This window comes from Odocoileus virginianus, chromosome 9, assembly GCF_023699985.2.
Source record: "Odocoileus virginianus isolate 20LAN1187 ecotype Illinois chromosome 9, Ovbor_1.2, whole genome shotgun sequence".
Classification (NCBI taxonomy): Eukaryota; Metazoa; Chordata; class Mammalia; order Artiodactyla; family Cervidae; genus Odocoileus; species Odocoileus virginianus.
Window position 1 is genome coordinate 9,522,396 of NC_069682.1, and position 20,393 is coordinate 9,542,788.

Genomic DNA, 20,393 nt, shown 5'->3' on the forward strand with positions numbered 1-20,393 from the left:
GGGTCTATGGCTACAATCCTAGCACGAATTTAAGTACATGGATTATAAAAATCTTTAGGGAGACTTCCCTGGTGGTCCAATGGCTAAGACTCTGCTCCCAATTCCAGGGTGCCTGAGCTTGATCCCTGGTCAGGGAACTAGATCCCAAATGCTGCAACTAAAAATTCCCACATGCCACATCTAATACCTGGTGAAGCCAAATAAATTTAAAAAATCTTTAGGAACTGCGAAGATTTTGCCCAGTCTCTTTTCCTCTTTGTAGGAAGAGCAAAGACGATATCAATCACCAATTAAATGATGCATCAACTTATTTTATATTGTTGGGATTGGAAAATCCCTTTGATAAAAGTGATGGCCTCTCAAGCTTTATCGATGAGATAGGACTGACCTTGGCAAAGTAAATAAATAGTTTAAGTTTTGAAAAATAAGAAAAAAAGCCATGAAAACAACTAATACAAAGATTAATCCTAAAAGCTCAGAACTGCTGAAGTGTGAAGGTTGATTACCAACCCCAGGGCTATTTGACATGGTGCCCAGACCTGCTCTTCTGGAACCCAAGGCTGGGCTTCAATATTTATTCAGAGTTGTAACATCTCTCCAGATATGGAGCATGCCATCTAGAATGCGACCTTGGTGCTGCTTGTTCTGGGTCAGCACACTTTTACAGGGTTGTTTGGAGTTGTTCTGGGTTGCAGTGTTCTGGGTCCACACAGCACACCTAGATGCTTGTTCTTCTCCCTCCCTGTCTTGATACCCAGCAGGTTTCCAGGGCCATGGATTAAATTCCTTAAAATCGCTATGCATCAGTTAAATGCATGGCCTTCCCTCATGGCCTCCAGAGGGCTGCGTGGTTCTGCAGAGTGCTGGTCAACCACTGTTTCTTAACCGGTATTCAGTTTGTTTGAGGGCAGGGTTTTCTCCCCAGGATGAAAACAGGGTTTTTGCCTCACCTGGTAGCAAAGTTTATGCTCCAATTTTAAATAAAGTTTTATAGCACTCAAATTACTGAGAATCTACAGATTCCAACTTCAAAAGAATCAAACTGTGATAAGCCAAGGACTCCTCTTTATCTGGAACGCTGAATGTGGCTGGGCTTTCTGGTGGTGTCCATGTGCGAACCTTTATGTATTTGTAGAATCCAGAAAGGATTAAATAATTTAGTTTGGGTGAAGAGAGAAACTGAAGAGGGCCTTGGACGTTCTATTATTTATAACGACCACTTGGCTGTGAGGCCTGCGCTAATGGGTGAGTAGGCCTGGGTGCCACGGGTGGGCCATACTGGGCACTGGACCTCACCTGAAGGTCCCCTCTGTCTTCTCCCCCCCAGGGCCCTGTGTGGGGGTTCTAGGGGACAGTGTTCTCTGCCCCCATACGCAGGCTCAGGAGTCTGAACAGTCGGAGTGATATGCTCCTGGCTCCCTGCTGGGAGGGACGGGGTTAAAGCCCTTCTCCTTCTCACCTTCTTGTTGTGTTTAGGTTGATCCCTTTTCCCCATTGGGAGGGAGGGGAAACATTTCTGGAAATAGGATTTGAGCAGCTGGGAACCTGGGGACCCGTGCAGCATGGTGATTCTGCTGTCAGTCATGGTGTGATGAGCATAATAGAAGAGATGTCATAGTTCCGAGGTGTTTAGAGTGTCCAGTGACTTGTCCAGCCCTTTTTGGGACTCTTGAGTCCTGGGGAGGCCAGGGGCATCAGTGTGGTTGTGGTACAGACCTGAGCCCCGGCGTATATCCCTGGTGGAGGCATCCTTTCAGTTTTTCCAAACCTTCTTGGCCCATCTCAGCGCTGAGGTTTGCCATGTGGAATCTTGGCTGCAGAAAGACCCCCATCCTGGGGCGGAAGGAGGGCTCCCGTGACCAGAAGCAGCGACTCCTTTCTCCCATTATTTTCCCCAGCGTTTTGAAAGCAGTATTGTGCTGTGCTTAAGTAACTTCAGTTGTGTCCGACTCTTTGTGACCCCTTGGATTGTATGTAACATGCCAGGCTCCTCTGTCCATGGGGGTTCTCCAGGCAAGAATGCTTGAGTGGGTAGCCATTTCCTTCTCCAGGGGATCTTCCCAACCCATGGATCCAACACACATCTCATAATTATATCTCCTGCATTGGCAGGCTGATTCTTTACCACTAGTGTCACCTGGGGAGCCTAAGGAGCTGGGGCAACAGCAACCCACGAAGCGAGGAAGCGGGGAGGCAATCACCAGGGACCCAGCTGACCCTCCCGGCCCGCGGCAAGGACAGTCAATCGCCCACGCTCGGTCCCTTGAGGGCACAGCACGCCGCGGGGGCGTGGAGGGATGAGGGGTGTTCCCCTTCACAGGCCCCCACCCCGGTGGCCAGGGAGCAGGGCTGTGACACCGGCCGGTCTGGCCCTTATCTTGGATGGAGGTTAGGAAGTGTCCTAGCAAAGGGCACCTGAAAGATCTTTTGTGCCTGACCTGTAGAATGCTGGTCTGAATCACATTGATGGCATATACCTGGATGGCCGAAGACAAGGCACCTGCTCTGTTGGGTCAGGGTCTCAGTTTCCTGAGGAAAAGAAGTGTTTCTGAATGGCCAGGACTCAACTGTGATGGGCAAAACTGGCATGACCAGGGTGACAGTGGGCTAAGGGTGGGGGGCCCTCGCCCCTGAATCAGCCCTTGAGTGGAATTGGGAGGGGGCTACAGTCCAGCAAGCTCTCTCAGGATGGGGCTGGCTTGTCACTGCTCTTGAGAGGGCCTTCGGTGCCCTCTGACCTCCAGCCCCACACCTGAGTTCTGCCCAAGACTGGAATCCTAGGGCAGGAGTGCCAGGCATCTAGCAGGTCCTGTGTGTAAGTGCATAGAGAAAAAAACAGAGTGAATGTTTGCCAAAATAGTAATAATGATATTTTTTTAGGTGATGAAATTTTGGATGACTTTGGCCCTCTTTATACTTAACCTCTTTTTTTTTCTGATTATTCTATAATAGGTACTTTTTTTTTTTTTTTTAACAGAACAAAGTAATTCTGGTTTTTCAAGCCAGTAAAGGAGGACGGGCTCCCTGTGAACACATTTCTAGCCTCACCTGACTTCCTCCAGCCTCACGTACCCTGAGAGGACCCTGGTGACCGCACCCCAGCTCCTACCCTGCCCTGGACCACACTGCCCGACACCTCAGGACAGTGGAGGAAGGTGAGGGTCAGTCTGACGGCACGTCGTCTTCCTGTCCTGCACGCGGCCTGCGATGGGATGGACAAAGAGGAAGAGAACCACTATGTTTCGCAACTTAGAGACATCTACAGCAGCTGTGACACCACAGGGACAGGCTTCCTGGACCGGGAGGAGCTGACCCAGCTCTGCCTGAAACTCCGTCTGGAAAAACAGCTGCCTGTCCTTCTGCACACACTTCTCGGAAACAACCAGTTCGCCAGGGTGGGTACTGGACTTCATTCTTGCAGAGAAAAGCGTAGAGAGCCTATGGTGACAGCCGTGGACGTCTGAGAAACACCAGTTGACTTGAGATACTCATCAAAGGAAAGTTAGGAGGAAATGGGATGCTATTTTTCCTTTTATGGAACTCCTGTGTTGTAGAAAGAGGTTTCTTAAGATTGCCCTTTTTTAAGATAGTGACTTCCACAGATTTGTTTTTGTTCCATTTTTCCAGAAAGATGTTTGGCTGATTTGTCCAGGGAGTGGAAGGTTGGTATGGATGGTTCACAAAACAGAGATCTGTGTGCAGCTCACATGCTGGGTCATTCAGAGGCAGGTTCAAAGTACCTCAAAGGCAGATTGTCTCATAAAATTGCCCAGCGTAAAATTCATCCAGCACCTGGACAAAACATCGCCCATTGCCGTTGCAGGAACCAAGGCTCCCTGCCTTCAGTGGTGCCCTCTGAGTGTATCTGTCCCAGACAGGAAGAAAGTGTGCATGGAGTTCTTTTCTCTAGGAAGTTCAAGGTCGCCTGGAAAGGTCATCTGGAGCCTGGACCAGGCCTTGGTTTCCTAACGGGAACATTGAGAAGCTTCTTACTGTTCCTGTTTCTTAAATGTGTCCAGATGTAACATATTCATTTTATGTTTTTAATTAATGAATTTTTTTTTGGCTGCCCTCTGTCGTTCCTGCCTACAGGCTTTCTCCAGTTGCAGGGAGTGGGGGCCGTTCTTCGTTTCTCATTGCAGTGGCTTCTCTGGTTGCAGAGCCCCGGCTCGAGAGTGTCGGCTCAGCAGTTGTGGTGCTTGGGCTTAGTTGCTCCGCAGCCTGAGGGATCTACCCAGACCAGGGATTGAACCCCATGTCCCTTCCATTGGCAGCGGATTCTTAACCACTAGACCACCAGGGAGGTGCACACGTTCATTTAAAACAGTGCCTGGGAATCCCCTGGTGGGCCAGTCATTAGGGATCTGGGCTTTCACTGCCAGGGGCCCGGGTTCAACCCTGATTTGGAAATTAAGATCCCATAAACTGCAAAACAAACCAAAACCAGAAACATAAAAACAGTGCCTATAGTTGTGTTGGTCATCTTACCTTTGAAGGAAGAGTATTTCCCCCCCACAGAATTCAATAAAACTGCTTTCATTTTGAATGAGAAAAAAAATCTAGCCTGGAAAGATTCCTGAGTTTGTTCTTGGGGAGAAACAAATGAAGAGCCACCTCAAACCCCTCCCTGCTGGCCCCGGGGAGCGCGTCTGCCTCCCGTTGCTTCCCCCAGAGCCCCTGAGGCCGGTGCTGCCGGCAGGGCTGCTCCTGGGGCGAGGAGGGCCCTGCCTCACCCCCGCCCCGCCCGGCTCGGTCCCTTTCCCTCTACTGCTTTTTCTTCATGGGCTTCAGACTCGGGGGTGGCAGCTCCCCTGGTGGTCCAGTGGTTAAGACGCCATGCTTCCACTGCAGGGGGAGCTTGTTCCATCCCTGGCTGGAGAACTAAGATGCCACATGCCATGCGTGGTGTGGCCAGGAAAAAAAAAATCGGGTGTGATTTTGAGTGCTCATGTCATAGCCCCTCTTGATATCACCTAGAATTGTATTCGAGGGCTAGGTGAGTAAAAGGCACATTTGTGAAAATTAACACTGGTTAAAACAGCATAAGCAGGTTATCTGGTTTCCTTGATGTGTTTTATCCTGGCCCTTTGTCCTTTTGTGAGCTGTGATGGGAGAGGACACAAACACAGTCAAATGCTATCAGTTAAAACAGCAGCACACTCAGCCATCAGATTCCCTCCTGTTTTTTTGTTTTTGCCGTTAACTCTACACAGCTTGTGGGATCTTAGTTCCCCAACCAGGGATTGAACCTGGGCTCTTGGGTGTGAGAGTGCAGAGTCCTAGCCACTGAACCACCAGAGAACTCCCAAATCCCCACCTGTTTGATGGCTCAAAGGAAAGCTGAACAACAATAAATTAATAGATCCAACTGATGAAATTGATGCACCATCATAAAAAAGAGAGAAGTTTCAGACATTGTTATACTAGTGGTTTAGCAAATTAACGCCCACCTTCCAGTGAGGGCTACTAGAATGGTCAGTCCATACAGCACTAGGAAGAGCAGTCCCCACTCGCCACAAAGAGAGAAAGCCTGCAGCAAGGAAGACCCAGCACAGCCAAAAATAAATAAATTTTTTTTTTAAAAAAAAGGTGTAAGAATGTTTCCTTGAGAAGGTGAATTCTGCTCAGTTTTGAAGGATATAGAAACCAACACATCCAGTAGACATTTGTTGAGTATTTACAATGTATCAGCCATGAGACCACATGCTAGTTGGGGAGCCAGAAGATACACACACGTATAAGTAGTCCACCTTCAAGTCTGATGCGAGTATAACCCAGGCAGAGACGTTCCACAGCCAGCAGCTGCATTTAGTGCTCAGAGGCAGCAGTAGAAATGTGCTCATTCAAGTTCTGTGCCAGGTGTGGGAAGCATGCTTGGACCTACAGCCCCAGGCCTGCTTTTCTAGCTCATACCGGTGACATTTTGACCTAGAAGTATGTCCTGCGTTGATTTCTTTCTGTGTGACGTCAGGTGAAGCACAGGCAGAGAAAAGAGTTGGGAAGTGTGCAGGTCAGTGAACATCCATTGCAAGCACACCTGGGCCCCCAGCATCCTGCATCCCTCCTCAGGTGCCCCTGGGGTCCCTCTGGCTCCAACAGTTGCCACTGTCTTGATGAGAACAGCAGAGATTTGTTTGCCTATTTCTGAACTTCATACAGGTGGACATATATACAGCACATGCTCAGTGCATACTCTGGTTCTTTTACTCAGTATCATGTCTGCAGTCTGTATTCAGAGAGTGCAGGTCAGTGTCCATGTATTGTCTCTGTCAGTGTTTTTGTTTCCCCTGTTGTCGTCTTTCATTGTCTGACTGAGTCACAGTTTATTTACCCATTTTCTTTAAGTACATCTGGATCATTTCCAATATTCTTTTAATAAATTATGTTTTTACTGAAAAAAGAATCAAAGTGAAATGAAAACATTTCAGACAATCACACTAAAAGAGCTTAGCATCAGCATACTCAAGAAAAACGTAAGTCTCAAAGATCTATTTCAAATAGAGGGAAAACTATCCCAGGCAGGTCGGAAATGAAGGAAGAAAGGAAAAACAGAGTGGCAAATATTTGAATAATTCTAAATGAACATTGGCTGTATAAAACAGAAATAACTTGTAAGGAGTTAAAATAAATGATAACCAGGCACAAATTATCAGACAGGTTTTGTGTTGTCCCTGAAGAGGGTAAAACTGGTTGATATGAAACTTTTAAGCTCCATAAGAAAGCTAGTCTCTAGGGTAAAAAGCATTAGTGAACTGAAGAGGGTCAGCATTGTATAGTGACAAAGGATTCAATTTGCCAAGAGGATATAAATGTATATTCTGTGACCCAGCAATCCCATTCTTAGGTGCGTATACTCCAGAGAAACTCTTAGGACGTATGTGTGACTGTTCAGAGCTTTTTTTCCCCCCAGTGTAGGGGCGGGGGATTTAATCAGGAAAGGAACCTTGGTGGAGGACTAGCCTAGGTGCTGGCATGTTCTCTTTCTTGGTGGGTAGTGAAGGCATGGATATTTCTTTATGTGTTAATGTTTGTGGTCATCAGACACCTCTTTTCTGCACTGTTTTCTAACTGTTATCTAATTTCCTTTTATGGAGTTGTTAATAGGGTTTTTTGGTGATGAGCTTATGATGCACTTTTAATTGCCTTACTATATCTTCAGGTTTTTAAAACCTTAAGTAAATATTTGAAAAAATAAATGTCCTCAGTGCTGAAGGCAACATAAGATCTTCCATCTGAGAAAACCCCAAAGGCCAGTGTGTTATGTATGTGGCCTGTCGAAAGCAGTGTTGACCACTTTTCTCAAATTCACAGGTTAACTTCGAGGAATTTAAGGACGGTTTTGTGGCTGTGTTGTCATCACAGGCTGGTCTTGCCTCCTCAGATGAAGACATTGGGTCTTTGGAGTCAGGTAAGAGGCCTTTCTGGTCTTCTTTATGTCTCTTTGCGTGATTCTGTGACTTCTGGAATATGATGTTGTACCTGAACAATGCAGCAGGTCTATGATCCCCAGCTGCATGGACTGGGACCATGGACTGCAGCACGTGGGTTTTTTTCTTCTTTGGCTTCCTTATTTGTGAAATGGTTCTGCAAGGGGAAAACTCTTGTGTTTTCATCTGCACTGCACAAAATCCTCTGAATACCCTGGCACTTCTGGTCACTAGATCTGTGTAGTTTCCCCCGCACCAGGCCATTTTGCAACACCAGCTGGGTGTCCTGCAGTTCAACTCCATTCTGACACCATGCCCCTGGACACAGCTGCAGACCCCACAGGCTAAGACAGCAATGCCTTCAGACAACAATCTCAAGTCCAGCTTGTCTCCTTTGCTTCTGACCCACTGCTAAAGATCGGAGGTGCCCACGGCCTCCTCAGGTTCAATTAATTTGCTAGAGCAGCTCAGGGAAACCCATTACTGGATCAGCAGTTTATTGCAAAAGGATGTAACTCGGGGTGAGAGATGCATGGGCTGTGGGAAGAGGCTCAGAGCCCCCACGCCCTCTCCAGGGCTCATTCTTCCCTGGTCTCCCCGTCTTCACCAACCCAGAAGGTCTCTGAATGCTGTCCTTTTGGGGTTTATGGAGGTTTCGTTACAGAGTCATGGCTGATCCAGTGATGGGGCATCAGTGAGTGAATTCAACATCCAGCCTCTGATCTCCCTAGAGGTCAGGGGTGGGGCTGAAAGTACCAACCTCTAATCACATCGTTGGTTTCCCTGGCAACCAGCCCATCTCAAGGTGTGGTTCTCAAAGTCAGCTTATAAACCAAGCATAAACTTGGGTGTGTTTGCTCTCATTACCTAGGAAATTCCAAGAGTTTTAGAAGCTGTGCAAGGGATGGGAGGAAGACCAAATTCATATTTATTATAAGTCACAATCTCACAAATGTCAAGTAATATCTAGTGATGTCCTTACAGTGAAGGGTGTAGACAAGATAAAGTGGGTGTGGAGAGGTGGAAGAATTTGATCATCCAAAGTGCAGTGCAGGTATAAGGTGCTGGCCAGGCTGGGAGCCTGGTGGAGCAAGCAGGATGCCACCAGCTGAGGCAGCCCTCCGCCTGTCTTCTGTCTCAGACAATAGTGCTCTGTGCTCCTGGGACTTGTTAGAATCCTGGTTTCCAGTGGGGTCAGTGGAACAAAGGTAATATTTCAAAACTAGCGAAGGAGGGCTTTGATACTGGTCGGGAGGTGAAGGGCGAATTCTGGAGGGAGGCCCGCTTGGAGGTATGGACTGTGGGTCCAGTGGGAAGGTGATGTCAGACGTGCTCTTTAGAAGATGGGCCAGCTCCTTGGTTTGTAGCGCCTGGTGTGCTCTGGCTGGTTGACTGGTCGGGGCTGCATCTGAGGAGTACGGGGAGGGAGAGTGCAGTGGCCAGCGGGTCCCTCCCTCCCCCACGGGGCAGGAGTTCGTGTCTGACCCGCACAGGCCCCTGGTTTGCTCCCACATCCTGGGAGGGGCCTTGGTCAGGAGCAGGTGCATGACTGGGGCAGCGGGTGCCATTGGGAGGTTTGGGGCTTATGTACCTTTCATGTAGATTCCAGTGAGCCCCCCAGCGCCCCCCACCCCTGAAATCCTATGGCTGATCATTCCCATTACTCAGGTGAGGTTTTCTAGTCTGGAGCTAGGCCCTTGGGGAAGAGGTCTCCCCTGGGACTGAAATCCTTTGGTGTCCCACCGCCCCCTGCTGGAGCCACGTGGGAGCCCTGACCTGGGGGAGAGGAGGCTGATGGGGCAGGAGTCTGATCCGGGGGCGGAGTCAGAATGGGGGCGGAGTCTGATAAGGGGGTGGAGTCTGCCCCGGGGGAAGAGTCTGCCAGGGGAGAGGAGCCTGACTGGGGAAGAGCCTGACGGGAGAGTTGTCTGATAAGGGGATGGGGCATGACGGGGTGTGGGCGCAGAGGGAGTCTGACTGGGGGAGTAGTCTGACCAGGGGAGGAGCCAGCTTGTCAGCGGCCGCCCTGAGACCTGAAGGGTCTGGTCATTGGGTGCTTTGTCTCAGGTTTCTCTTCCCTGAGGTGGGAAGAAGGCCACTTGGCTTTCCGACTTGGGGTGTGATCGTGTGACCCTGGGCATGAAGGTGCCTGAGAAAGGCCACGCCCGTGTCATCGCTCCCTTTTCTGTGCTGGAACTCCTGTGAGTGGTAACTTGTGTCCTCTTCGTGACTGGTGCTTTTCTCTGCCAACCCCCGTTTTGTTTTGTGTTGTTTTTCTCTTCTTTCAGTTTTCAGAGCTTTCCTCAATTACCCAGTCAGCGGGTGGGTCAGTCATAGGCCTGCCTGAGGTGGCTCGGCCAGGGCTGGTGCACACGGGCGGCCCCTGTTGTGAGAGCGCAGTGAGCCCTGCCCCCGCCCTCCGGGGCTGTGTGCTTCCCCTGCGCGCCACCCTCGCGGTCTCCCCCGTGGGCTTCATCCCTGCCTCCCCGGCCAGTCCACAGCATCCCTCTCTCCGGCTTTCTAATCTGCCTGCTGGTCCTTCCCAGCGATTCATGCCACGATTGGAAACATGTGCTTTGATGCTCCAGGAATGTGCGTGGCACCCTGGGGCCACATGGCTGGGGTTTTGAAGAACATTCTGCTTCTCAGTAGTCCTGCTCCTTCAGTGAAGGCCATCACAGAACACGTAACCAAATATTTTTGTTGGTTTGGTTTTTTTGGGGCTTGTTTAATCTTTGGGCCACGCCTCTCAGCGTGGTGAGATATTAGTTCCCTGACTGGGGATTGAACCTTTGCCCCCAGCATTGGCAGGGCAGAGTCCCAACCACTGGGACCACCTGGGAGATCCTAAACCAATGCATTTTTAACTTGCAGAGTTTGGCATTCTGCTCCTATGAATAAATATGCACACACAGGAGGCACAAGGCTCGGTTGACCTTGTGGTCTGCCGGCCGTCTGGGCAGCGGGTGGGGACTGGCCGTGACCCCCAGAGGTTCCCACTGAGAGGCCAAAGCTCTGTGCTCTGTGGGTGGTGAGACGCTGCCCCCTCCTGGCCTGATTTGCCACATGGACACACTTTTCTGGAGTCTCATTTCCCCCTGGTGGAGGGAGGAGGTGACACTTTTGGAGACCATTTATGAACTGGTGTGTGATTTATGAGCGTCTTGTTGCTCTGAGGAAAGTGCTGAGCAACCGAAACAAGGAAGAAAGGGGTACCATATCAAGGGCAGGTGGGCCTCCAGACGCAGACCAGGGGGTCTCAGGAGGGGAGAGGCAGGAGCCCATTCAGGCCAAGGGTGCAGATGTGGTGCTGGGTCACGACCTCCAGTGAGCGGCGAGCTGCTGAGCCCCAGGCGGGGGTCCGCATGCTGTCAGGCGCACCTGGTTTCCCGAGTGTGTCCCTGCTGCCCACTCCCACCTGACATGGCCTTTCTCTTCCCGCTGTTCCCCGCTCAGAAACCAGCCACAGCCTGTGTGTAGACAGAAACCAGAGCAGGTGCGGAGCCTGCATGCAGGCCCCTGCTCCCTTCATGGGGTGCTCAAGCCTCCGTTTGCTCCCTGTCAGTGGGAATGGCTCCTCCTCTCCAGCAGCCCCGGGAGTTCCCACATGGGAAGAGTGTACAGGGCTGGACCCTGCCCGTGATAACCTCACAGGGTCCAGGAACATGGTCATCCTGCCCTAGATGTCCTCTGTCACATGGAACTTGGCATCTTCCTCCCAAGACTCCTTCCTTGTCCTCAGTTTCTGTGCGTTGCTGGCATCACTGTTTCTCCTGGAGGCCCGGTTGGACCCAGCCTCCTCCTCTGATGCTCCCAAGGTCAGAGGCTGCGGGCCAGTTTCGAGTGAGGAGGAGAGAGACGAGGTGGTAGTTAGTCCCTGGGAACCTGACCCACCTGTGTGAGACGGTCTGTTTTCCTGGCCTGGCCTTGCTTCCTGGGACCCTTTGCCTTTCTCTCCAACTGGCCCCTTCTGGGTGCTTGCCTTCGAACCCGTGTTCTCTCCTGGTCACAGCCCAGGCTGCACCCCCACTCCCCAGTCTCTCTGGCCACTCAGATTCCTGCAGAGGCAGTGTCATTTCTTCTCTGCTTGCGGAGTCCCCATTGCTCCGCAGATGTGGGCAGGGAAGGAGGGAAGAAGGAAGTGCAGGGGTGTATTAGGGCTTGAGGGAGCCTCGTGAATCCCTAGCCGAAGTCCACACCTGCCTCTGCCCCCTACTTCCGACCCATGCGGAGTCTGAGCCTTCCTGACTGTGCTGGGTTCCTTGCCTCTGTGTCCTGTCCGGGTGGGGTCCTCTAGTGGGGTGGGGTCAAGTGGGTGGGAAATGACCTTCTGGTCACTAGAGCACTTGGATTGTTGTAAGGTTATTTCTTTGTGTAAAAATCTAGATTTTTAAATTAGTTTTCTATCACATAGCAAAAGCATATTTTGCTTGGAAACGCTGAAGCAGCACCGAGCGTTTAGGATGGAAAGTCCTGTCTCCCAGCCTGGCTGTCTCAGCCCCAGCCCCACGTTGGCCCTTCCCTGTGTTCTTCTGGCGTTTTCTCTGTCTGTCCCCGAGAGCCACATCGCACCTCCGAATCCGCATCTTCGTGAGCACAAGTGGGCCCAGAGTCTGTTTTAAAGAGCCCCACACACCTCCCATTTTCTTTCCAGTTGCCTCCCGGGCTGTGCCCTCAAAGGACGTGAGTGGCTCTAAGTGGTCCGGCCGTCGGAGCCAGCCCGAGCCCTGTGGCGCTGCAGGTGGAGCCCCAGGTTTACCGGAGCAGCTGGTCAGACCCAGTGCGAGGAGCCAGCTCTGCCGCTCGGCCTCCCTGGAAAGCGTGGAGGTGGGTGGACCCCCCTGGGCACCTCCCCCAGTCACTGCTCACATGACAGGACACAGGAGGATGGGAGAGGGCATCTCATCGCTGGAAGAGGGGCTATTTGGGGACCTCCATTCGGTTTTTAGGTGTCTCTGGGTCTCCCTGTCTGCAGGGCAGTTCTGGCCACGGAACATCCTCCTTCAGAAACGGGGGCCTCGGAGCATCCCCTCTTCACCACCACCCTCCCCTGGCCCTGCAGGAGGGGGGAAGGTTATTCGGCTGAGGGCGGAAAAAGCAGGTGTGCCGCAGCCACGGTCACCCGCGTCCAGCACTTGGAGCAAGGCTCACCCTGCACAACTTGGCGGGCTCGTGATGGATGCCTCCAGGGCCCTCACTGAGACTCCTTGAGCAGTCCAGTGTGGGAGCCTTCGGGCCTTTGTGTCAGAAAGGACATCCACGGGGCCGATCCTCCCCCTGCGGGTTAATCGTGGCTGACATCCTTCTCTTTCTGTTTTTGCAGAGTCTCAAGTCTGATGAAGAAGCCGACAGCGCGAAGGAGCCTCAGAATGAATTCTCTGAAGCCCAAGGTAAAGCCTGGCCTTGTGGTGAATGCCCCCTCTGGTCAGTGCTGGGCTGTCAGGCAGCAGGCTGCCAGCGAAGGAGAATTTCCTGGGAGGTGCCCAGTGTGGGTGATGTCTCTGGGGTGCATTTCTCCTGGGGAGGTCCCAGCTCTGAGATTCCTGAGTTCAGACCCTGGGGCAGGGACTGCTGGGTAAGAGAGCAGCTAATTGGTTGGCTAGGGTCACAGTGATCCTCCCGACCGGCAGGCATGGGCCAGGGGACCCCTTCCTAATGTGCCAGGCCTGGACCAGCATCCTCCCCCCTCACCAGAGGCCGTAAATGTGCCCGAAGTGGAGGGTGAGACGTGGCTCTGGTCCTGGGAACCTGGCGGAGCTCCTGGAAGGCAGCCACAGGTGTGCTCAGCAATGCTGGGTGCATCAGCACGTGGGCGTGCACGTTCCATAAGGACGCCTCTCACCAGAGTGAGTCACAGGGCAGAATGTGCAGGATCATAGCTCCAGCAGGAGGCCAGAACTCACCTGGAGCTTCTCCTGAGTGAGAGGTCTGCACTGGTGCTGAGCATCGTCCAGACTGTGGTCCTCAGGGGCCGAGGCTGTTGCTGGCTCAGCGCTGAGCGTGGGGACGTCAGGCGAATGAACCACGTGTCTGTGCTACTGGATGAAGCAGATGGACCTCTTTGTGTCCAAAAATCACTTCCTAAATTAACTGGACTCAGAGTAAATGTAGGGGACGAGAGGAAGGGCTCCGGGAAGGTTATTCACTGAGTGATTTTGGGCTCTCTGCCCAGAAACAGGTTGGGTTCTTCTTTCCATCCAGGTTAGAACCGACATTCGTGCACAGACTTAACTCAGAGGACTTACTCACCTTGTCTGCCAGCCCTGAGAACACACCCTGGTGTCAGAATTGCTTTTCCCTTTTTTTGGTTTCTGCCTTTGTTTATTTACTTAATTTTTAAATTAAAATGCATTTATTTGGCTGTCAGGTCTCAGCTGTAGCCTGCAGGATCTTCATACATCATTTGGGACCTTTCATCGCAGTGCTCAGGTTTCTCTCTAGCTGCAGGGCACAGGCTTAGTTGCTCCACGGCACGTGGAATCTGAGTTCCCTGAGCAAGGATCGAACCCGAGTCCCCTGCATTGCAAAGTAGATTCTTAACCACGGACCATCAGAGAACTCCCGTTTTTCCATTTTTACCTAGAACGTTTCAGATGTTTTAAGCTGGAAGGGGTCTTGGAAGTGGCCCTCCCCTTGTGTTTTCCTCAAGCTGATATATAGCATCATTCATGAGCAAGGAAACCTAGCATTCCTCAGGAAAGGACTTTCTGGTTATTAGTTGGGTTATCACAGTAAACGCCAAGATGACTCCTCTCTGGAGAGCTCCAGACCACTGACCGAGAGCCGGGGTCTGGTCAGGTGCAGGGGACCCTGGTCCTGTGTCGGGCAGGGTGGTGCAGTCTGGGCGTGGAGGGAGCTCTGCTTTGAAGCCTCGCTTATCTAAAGAGAGCTCTTTGTGGGCACCCCAGGGTCTGTCCTCTCCCAAAGGGTGTTTCTGTGGCCAAGCTTCAGAAACCTCAGTAAGCACCTGGCTAACCTAGATAGGGTATAAAACCTGGACGTCTGTCACCCGGACTCGCTGCTGAGTCTGCATCTCAAAGACACTTATGGCTCCTGATGTGAGGTGGTATGGAAACAGCCCACCTTGGGGTGTTTTTGCTGGGGAAAAAAAAGAAAGAAAATAGATAACACTCAACCTCCATCCAAACTAGCTTTTGGTGCTAAGTTCCAGTTTACAGGAGATGTTAGGGATGGAGGTACAGGAGGACAGGGACTGGGGGGCGGGCGGGAGGTGATCCAGCAACTCTGGGGGAGTGACCACACACACTGGGAAGATTCTGCTTTGATGCTGAGTTGAAGAAATCAGCCGTCGGGAGACTTGGGAGAGAACTGGGACGTCGTTGTTGGGTTGTAGGGCCATCGTCCCACTGGGGTCAGGAGTGCATACGGAACACTCAGGGGTGAGAAGATGGCAGCTGGGATTCGCCTTCAAATACTTGGGCCAGGGACTTCAGCCGTGACTTGTTGTCTGGGACTCCGCGCGCCCGTTGCAGGGGCCCCGGGCTCCGCCCCTTGTCTGAGAACTGGAGCCCCCGTGCTGTAACTGAGAGTTTGCATGCCACGACTGAAAAGATCGTGCAACAACCAAGACCCAGGGCAGCCAAATAAATATTAGAAAAGCAAAAATACATGGCAAAGAACAAACGTGTAGATGAAGCCAGGGCGAGAGGCTGTCCAAGGGACAGGGTCATTGGCCTTTGTTGGACTGTGCTGTTTGCTTTGGGCAGGTTTAAAGAGCTTCTAGACCTTAATTTTTTAAACCTGGACTTTTTATTCTAAGTACAAACCTTGTAGGCATGCTTCCAGTGCCACAGCTTCTGTAGGCTCCCTTCAGAAAATGCCTTCCCCACGTGCAGCAGAGTCCCCCCTTTTATTGTGAAATTTTGCATAGAATTAAGTTGGAAGAATTGCACGGTGAGCCCCGTGTAGCCACCATCGGAAGCTTGACTCTCTCATGTGTCAGTCTGCCCCTCTGTCAGTCCATCTGATTTCAGAGTAAAGTACCACCTTGGTGTGTTTCCCCTGCTTCAGGCCAGCTGCCAACCTGGGGTTCCGAGGTCTTCGGGAGCCCCCGGAAACCCCGCAGCCTCTCCTTCGACACCCTCAAAAGCTGGGTCCGGGACCTCTGGGAAGAGCTGGGTGTGGGCAGCTGCGGGCACCTCACAGAGCAGGAGCTGGCCCTGGTCTGCCAGACCATCGGGCTCCAGGGCCTGGCGAAGGAGGTGAGAGGGGATGGGATGGACCGCCCCGAAGGGCTGGGTGTTTGTGGTTGGTACTGGGCCTGGAAAACCCCTTCAACCTCAGCCACTGATTCAATTGTCACTGTCCAACCTAAAATCTTGTGCTGACTCCTGGGGTTTGTGCCGAGGGTCCGTCTCCGGCCACCTTCACACAGGACGCTCCTCTGCCTGGAGCTCTCTTCCCTCTCTGGCCTACTGCCCAGCCCAAGGGTGGTGCCCATGGCCTCTGGCTGTGCCCCCCAGCTGCTGTGTTCAGCCCTTCCCTCCTTTGGGGCCCAGGAGAGGAGGGGCAGTGTGATGGGACAGGCCCCACCTTGCTGACCCCAAATCGCTGGGATTCTGTACACGCATGTTCCACACATACATGTCCCAGCAGACTCCCTCACAGCGGACTCAGGGTGGGTGTTTGGGAGATGCGGGATGATCAGGTGACCATTCACAGCTGGTGGAAACTGACCAGGCGTGTGGATTTCACCAGCCACAGCCAGGAAGCCAGTTCTCCGATAGCAAGCTGCCTGCTTGGGGAGGGTGGGCATTGAGACTGGGCAGGGTGGTCAAGGCTGCTCGGGAGCAGCCTCTGAGCCGATGCCTGAGGCGCTTTTATTTAGGAATTTGAAGACCTGTTCAACAAGCTGGACCAAGATGGGGACGGCAGAGTGAGTCTGGAGGAGTTCCAGCTTGGCCTGTTCAATCATGGGTCCCCTCGACCGCTGGAGCTGGCCCCGCTCGTCAAACTCAGCCGGTCCGGGTCTCATTACCAGGTGAGGTGGAGCGGTTAACTCCTGAAGCCCATGGTGACTGCCGTCACTCTTCTGAAGGCCTGAGCTCTCTGCCTGGTCCCCAGAGTGGGTGCTGGGAGGCGTTCGGAGTGACCTGACCTGACATCATTTATGCCTGGCTGTGCGCCACTGGTGAGCTGCTCGCCTTCTCTGTGCCTCACATTCCTCATCTGTACAGTGGACGCATCTCATAGGGGTCTTATGTGGATTCCCTGGGGTACACTGCGTTCCACCCAGAGCACCCGGTCCCTCCTCCCTGGAGGGCAGAGTCACTATTAGGGCCATGCCTTCCCTGGGATTAGCCCTCTAGGCTCTCCTGGAGCTGTGTTCTCCCCATCACGTTGTCCTGATTTTCATCCTTCACGAGGCCAGCCAGAGGCAAGCAGATTTTCTTTACACTGTGATGTTGGCCGGTACATTCGGTTCATCTCTGTCTCGGGGTGTTCAGGGCCTCTTCTCTCACCGCAGGGCACAGTTGTCCTGGGGAGTCTTGCTGCCGCCTCTTTGGCAATGTGGCTGATCCTGTAGTTTGTAGTTTGTGGGCGGCAGTGCAGAAACAGTGGTCTTGTTCTCTGCCTGGCTGGGTGCGGCCAAGAATCAGGTTTCTGCCCCTGAAGCCACTGAGACAGGGAAGGAGTCGGGGGTAGTGAGGACAGTTCCCGGCCACCTGAGGGCAGGGACGGCATAGTGCCCAGAGCCCGCGGAGGAGGGCTTCTCCCAGGGGCCTCGGCCCCTCGTTCCTTCCCAGGAAGCACTGACGTGGCAACGGGGCACGTCCTGTGCGTGTGGACACCAGTGTAGGGCCTTGCACAACTGACCGAGGTTCTCCTGCTCCATCAGGGGAGCCCCTGGGTCTGGTGGTCCGGGGACACCAGCCGCAGGGAGGAGGGCGCCGCTGCTCCTCCTCGTTCTGGCCCAGCAGCAAATGCGCGTCCCAGGGCCCTCCCTGGGGCGGGAAGCACAGCTTCCTGGCCTCACCTCAGCCTCACCCGTCAGCTTTCCGGCTGAGGGATTTTTCTGCCCTTGTCTCCCGCCCTGAATCCTGAGGACACGTGCCCTCCGCTCAGGCCGCCCCGCCTCTTCTGAAGCCCATCTTGGGTTTCTCTGCACAGACTGGGTTTCCCTCGGCTGGCGCGTGCCTTCCCAGGCCCACCTTCTGGGAGGACAGGCAGGAAGCCATTGCTTGTTCAGAGAGACGTTCCCTCGGGTGGCCCCCATGTGCATCCCCCCCGCACGGCCTCAGGCAGACGGCCCTGAGCCCTGTGCTCCTGTCGTCTCCGTGGAGCCTGCAGTCCCCGCAGGTCCTCCTGGCACCCTGTTCCCTGCAGCAGGAGTCAGGGGGAGGCCGCGCTGGCCGAGCACAGGTGGTGAGGTCACAGAAGGTGCGTGAGGAGGCCGCGGTCCTCATGGCTCTGGTCCCTGCGTGCAGGTTCCGGAGGAGAGTGTCGGCCAGACCACCCCGTCGTCCCTCGTGTCTGTGTGCTCCGGCCCCCGCCTCTTCTGCAGCATGGATGACGGCAGCGGGTTCGCCTTCCCAGAGCAGATCATCTCCTTGTGGGCCCAGGAGGGCGTTCACAATGGCAGGGAGGTCCTGCAGGTGGGGGCCGGTCTTGCAGCTGTCTCAGCAGAGGCATTTGGGTGGGAGCATGGGTGGAGCCGTTGCCCATGAGGGCGGCTGGACCGAGAACCTCGCAGACACAGGCCCCATAGAGGGAAGGCCCGTCATCCTCACTCTTTATTTTTTGATATCGATATGTAGGACATCTTAACTTAGAAACATAATAAGTAAACAGCAGAGAAAGCCCACAGCCTGAAACAAATCCCTTAGAGGGTAGGTTTCAGTATCTCAGACTCACCCCACAGTGCGTGTCGGCCTCCGAGCCGATCCTCGGTCCTGGAAAACAGGAGGGCATCTTAGTGACTGCAGCACGTGGGCGTAGACACCAGGAGGCGGCGCCCACACGTGTCGCGTGTTTTTGTAATCTGGAAGCTGTTGCCCAAAGCCTCTGTGTCCTCTGCGCCCACCGTGATTTCATTGCTGAGAAGCGTGCTCTCAGCATGTCGTGGAGGCAGCTTCCGGTGCTCCGCACGCTTTAGTGTCCTGTCATTTTTCTCCCAGAACCCTCGGGGCCATGGAGAAGCGTGGAGATTCAAGTCCCCGTCTCCCGGTTTACAGGAAGGGCTTCCCCATGGGCCCTGCCCCACCTGTGTGTCTGCAACTTGTGGTCACAAGCACCAATCGCTGGGAGAGCAGCCCCCGCACCAGTGTTATCACTAGGCCGCAGGCAGGCGCGTGGGCCTTCCTGGCCTGCTCTTTTTCTTATTGTGGTAAAATATAGAAAGCACAGTTTTTCTGTTCCTTCAACTTTACCTTCCGCAATCCCTAGGGAGAATGGCTGTGACTCTCAGAAATGGTTGGCCGTGGCTCATCGCACTATCGATCATGTTTCCACCAACAGAACCCGTGTTGTTCCTATGTCTCTTCGTGCTGTTTAGAGATATATTAAGGATTCTTTGTGTCTGACATGGCAAGAGCTCAACTCAAACTGGCTTGGGCAAGAGGAGGACATCAGGGGTCTTTGTGATCAGTTGGGGAAGAAGGAGGATGTTTAGGCTTGGGGGTCCCGGCTCTGGTGGTTGTCAGGACTCTGCTGGCTTCTTAGTCTTGACTTCAGGTCTAGCACCCTTGCGCTGCTCCCCAGGACCCCGTGGTCTATACAACACTTGATTTGGCAGAGACAAAGCCCTTCTCCAGCCTATCAGTCCCCAAAGTCCTCGGCTTGCATCTGCCCCCTTCTCTGTCTCTTTGTCCAAGAAGGGGGACTCTGTCCAGCCTGAGTCATGCCCACCTCCGAGGCAGGGACAGTGAGGGGAGGAGCTGTATGTTGACAGTGGGAGGGGGACCTCAGTGTTGACAGGGACCTGGGGAGAGGGACCCCAGAGGGATGGGAGCAGGGGAGAGGCTCCACTCAAGAGGTGGAGACTTTGCAGACAGAAAAGGAAGGTACTGGGACAGTGAAGTCTGGCCTGTGGGAGCCAGCAGGTGTCCGGAGACCCACTCATCCTGCCTGTCTGATGGGCCGTGCTGTTTTCAGAGCCTTGACTTCAGTGTGGACGAGAAGGTGAACCTTTTGGAGCTGACCTGGGCCCTGGAGAAGGAGGTCATGATGGTGGACGGGGCCACCCAGCAGGCAGCCTTGGCCTGCTACCGCCAGGAGCTGAGCTTCTGCCAGTAAGAGCCCCACTGGGGGGTGGGTGTGGGGTGCGACTGGCCAGGCTGGCCTCCTTGCCCAGGGCGCGGGCAGCCAGCAGGACGAGAAAGGGTGCTTCCAGCACGGTCACAAACCATGGCATGACAATTGGCCAAAGAATGTGTTCCATTTTAATTTGATTTGGGTCCAGTTGAGCTGGATACTCAGGCTATCCATCTACTGAGCCGGTTGGCATAGAGATTGTTATTGTGTTTTTATTGATACTCTGAAGCTATAGAAAAGGTTGGCAGTAATTCCAGTCTCCATCCTCACGACTGTGCATCTCGTTAGGTACCAACAGATGAGACCTCTGACGTCAGGCAACTCTGCAGATGTGCGCAGAGGAAGAATGCTTTGGGAGGATGAGGAAGGGAGACAAGCTTGGTGCTTCTCCAGTGGGAGAAACAGGCACCAGGATAGCTGGTGGACTGAGCCTCGGGCAGGGCCTGGGGTGACAGGACAGAGACAGGCGTCACTTCTGCTCTGGGCAACTCCCTGGCACTTACTCAGGTGCCAGGCTACAGGTGGCAAGGCTGTGACCAGGCAGGATAATGGGTGGCCAGCCTTCTCCCCTTCATGCGTCCAGTCCCAGGTTGGGTGCTGGGGATCCCTGGGTCCGAGGCCCAGCTGCAGGCAAGACGGAGTGAGGATAATTTCCCACCTCTTCTAAGGCCATCTGGAGGGGTGAACACTGCA

At 53.4% G+C, this 20,393-nt stretch overlaps 1 protein-coding gene across 1 annotated transcript in view; it reads left to right on the forward strand.

The window, feature by feature from the left end:
* The window catches only part of LOC110125801 (ninein-like protein), a 56,349-nt gene extending 35,962 nt beyond the window's left edge, over positions 1-20,387 (forward strand). The window contains exons 2-10 of the mRNA XM_070471920.1: positions 2,978-3,395; positions 7,312-7,408; positions 12,082-12,254; positions 12,751-12,817; positions 15,459-15,649; positions 16,276-16,428; positions 17,876-18,043; positions 19,542-19,678; positions 19,989-20,387. Of these exons, the coding sequence (XP_070328021.1) occupies positions 3,213-3,395; positions 7,312-7,408; positions 12,082-12,254; positions 12,751-12,817; positions 15,459-15,649; positions 16,276-16,428; positions 17,876-18,043; positions 19,542-19,678; positions 19,989-20,367 (1,548 nt within the window). The 5' untranslated portion in view covers positions 2,978-3,212 and the 3' untranslated portion in view covers positions 20,368-20,387. The remainder of the gene's footprint in view (positions 1-2,977; positions 3,396-7,311; positions 7,409-12,081; positions 12,255-12,750; positions 12,818-15,458; positions 15,650-16,275; positions 16,429-17,875; positions 18,044-19,541; positions 19,679-19,988) is intronic.
* The last annotated feature ends 6 nt before the right edge of the window (positions 20,388-20,393 follow it).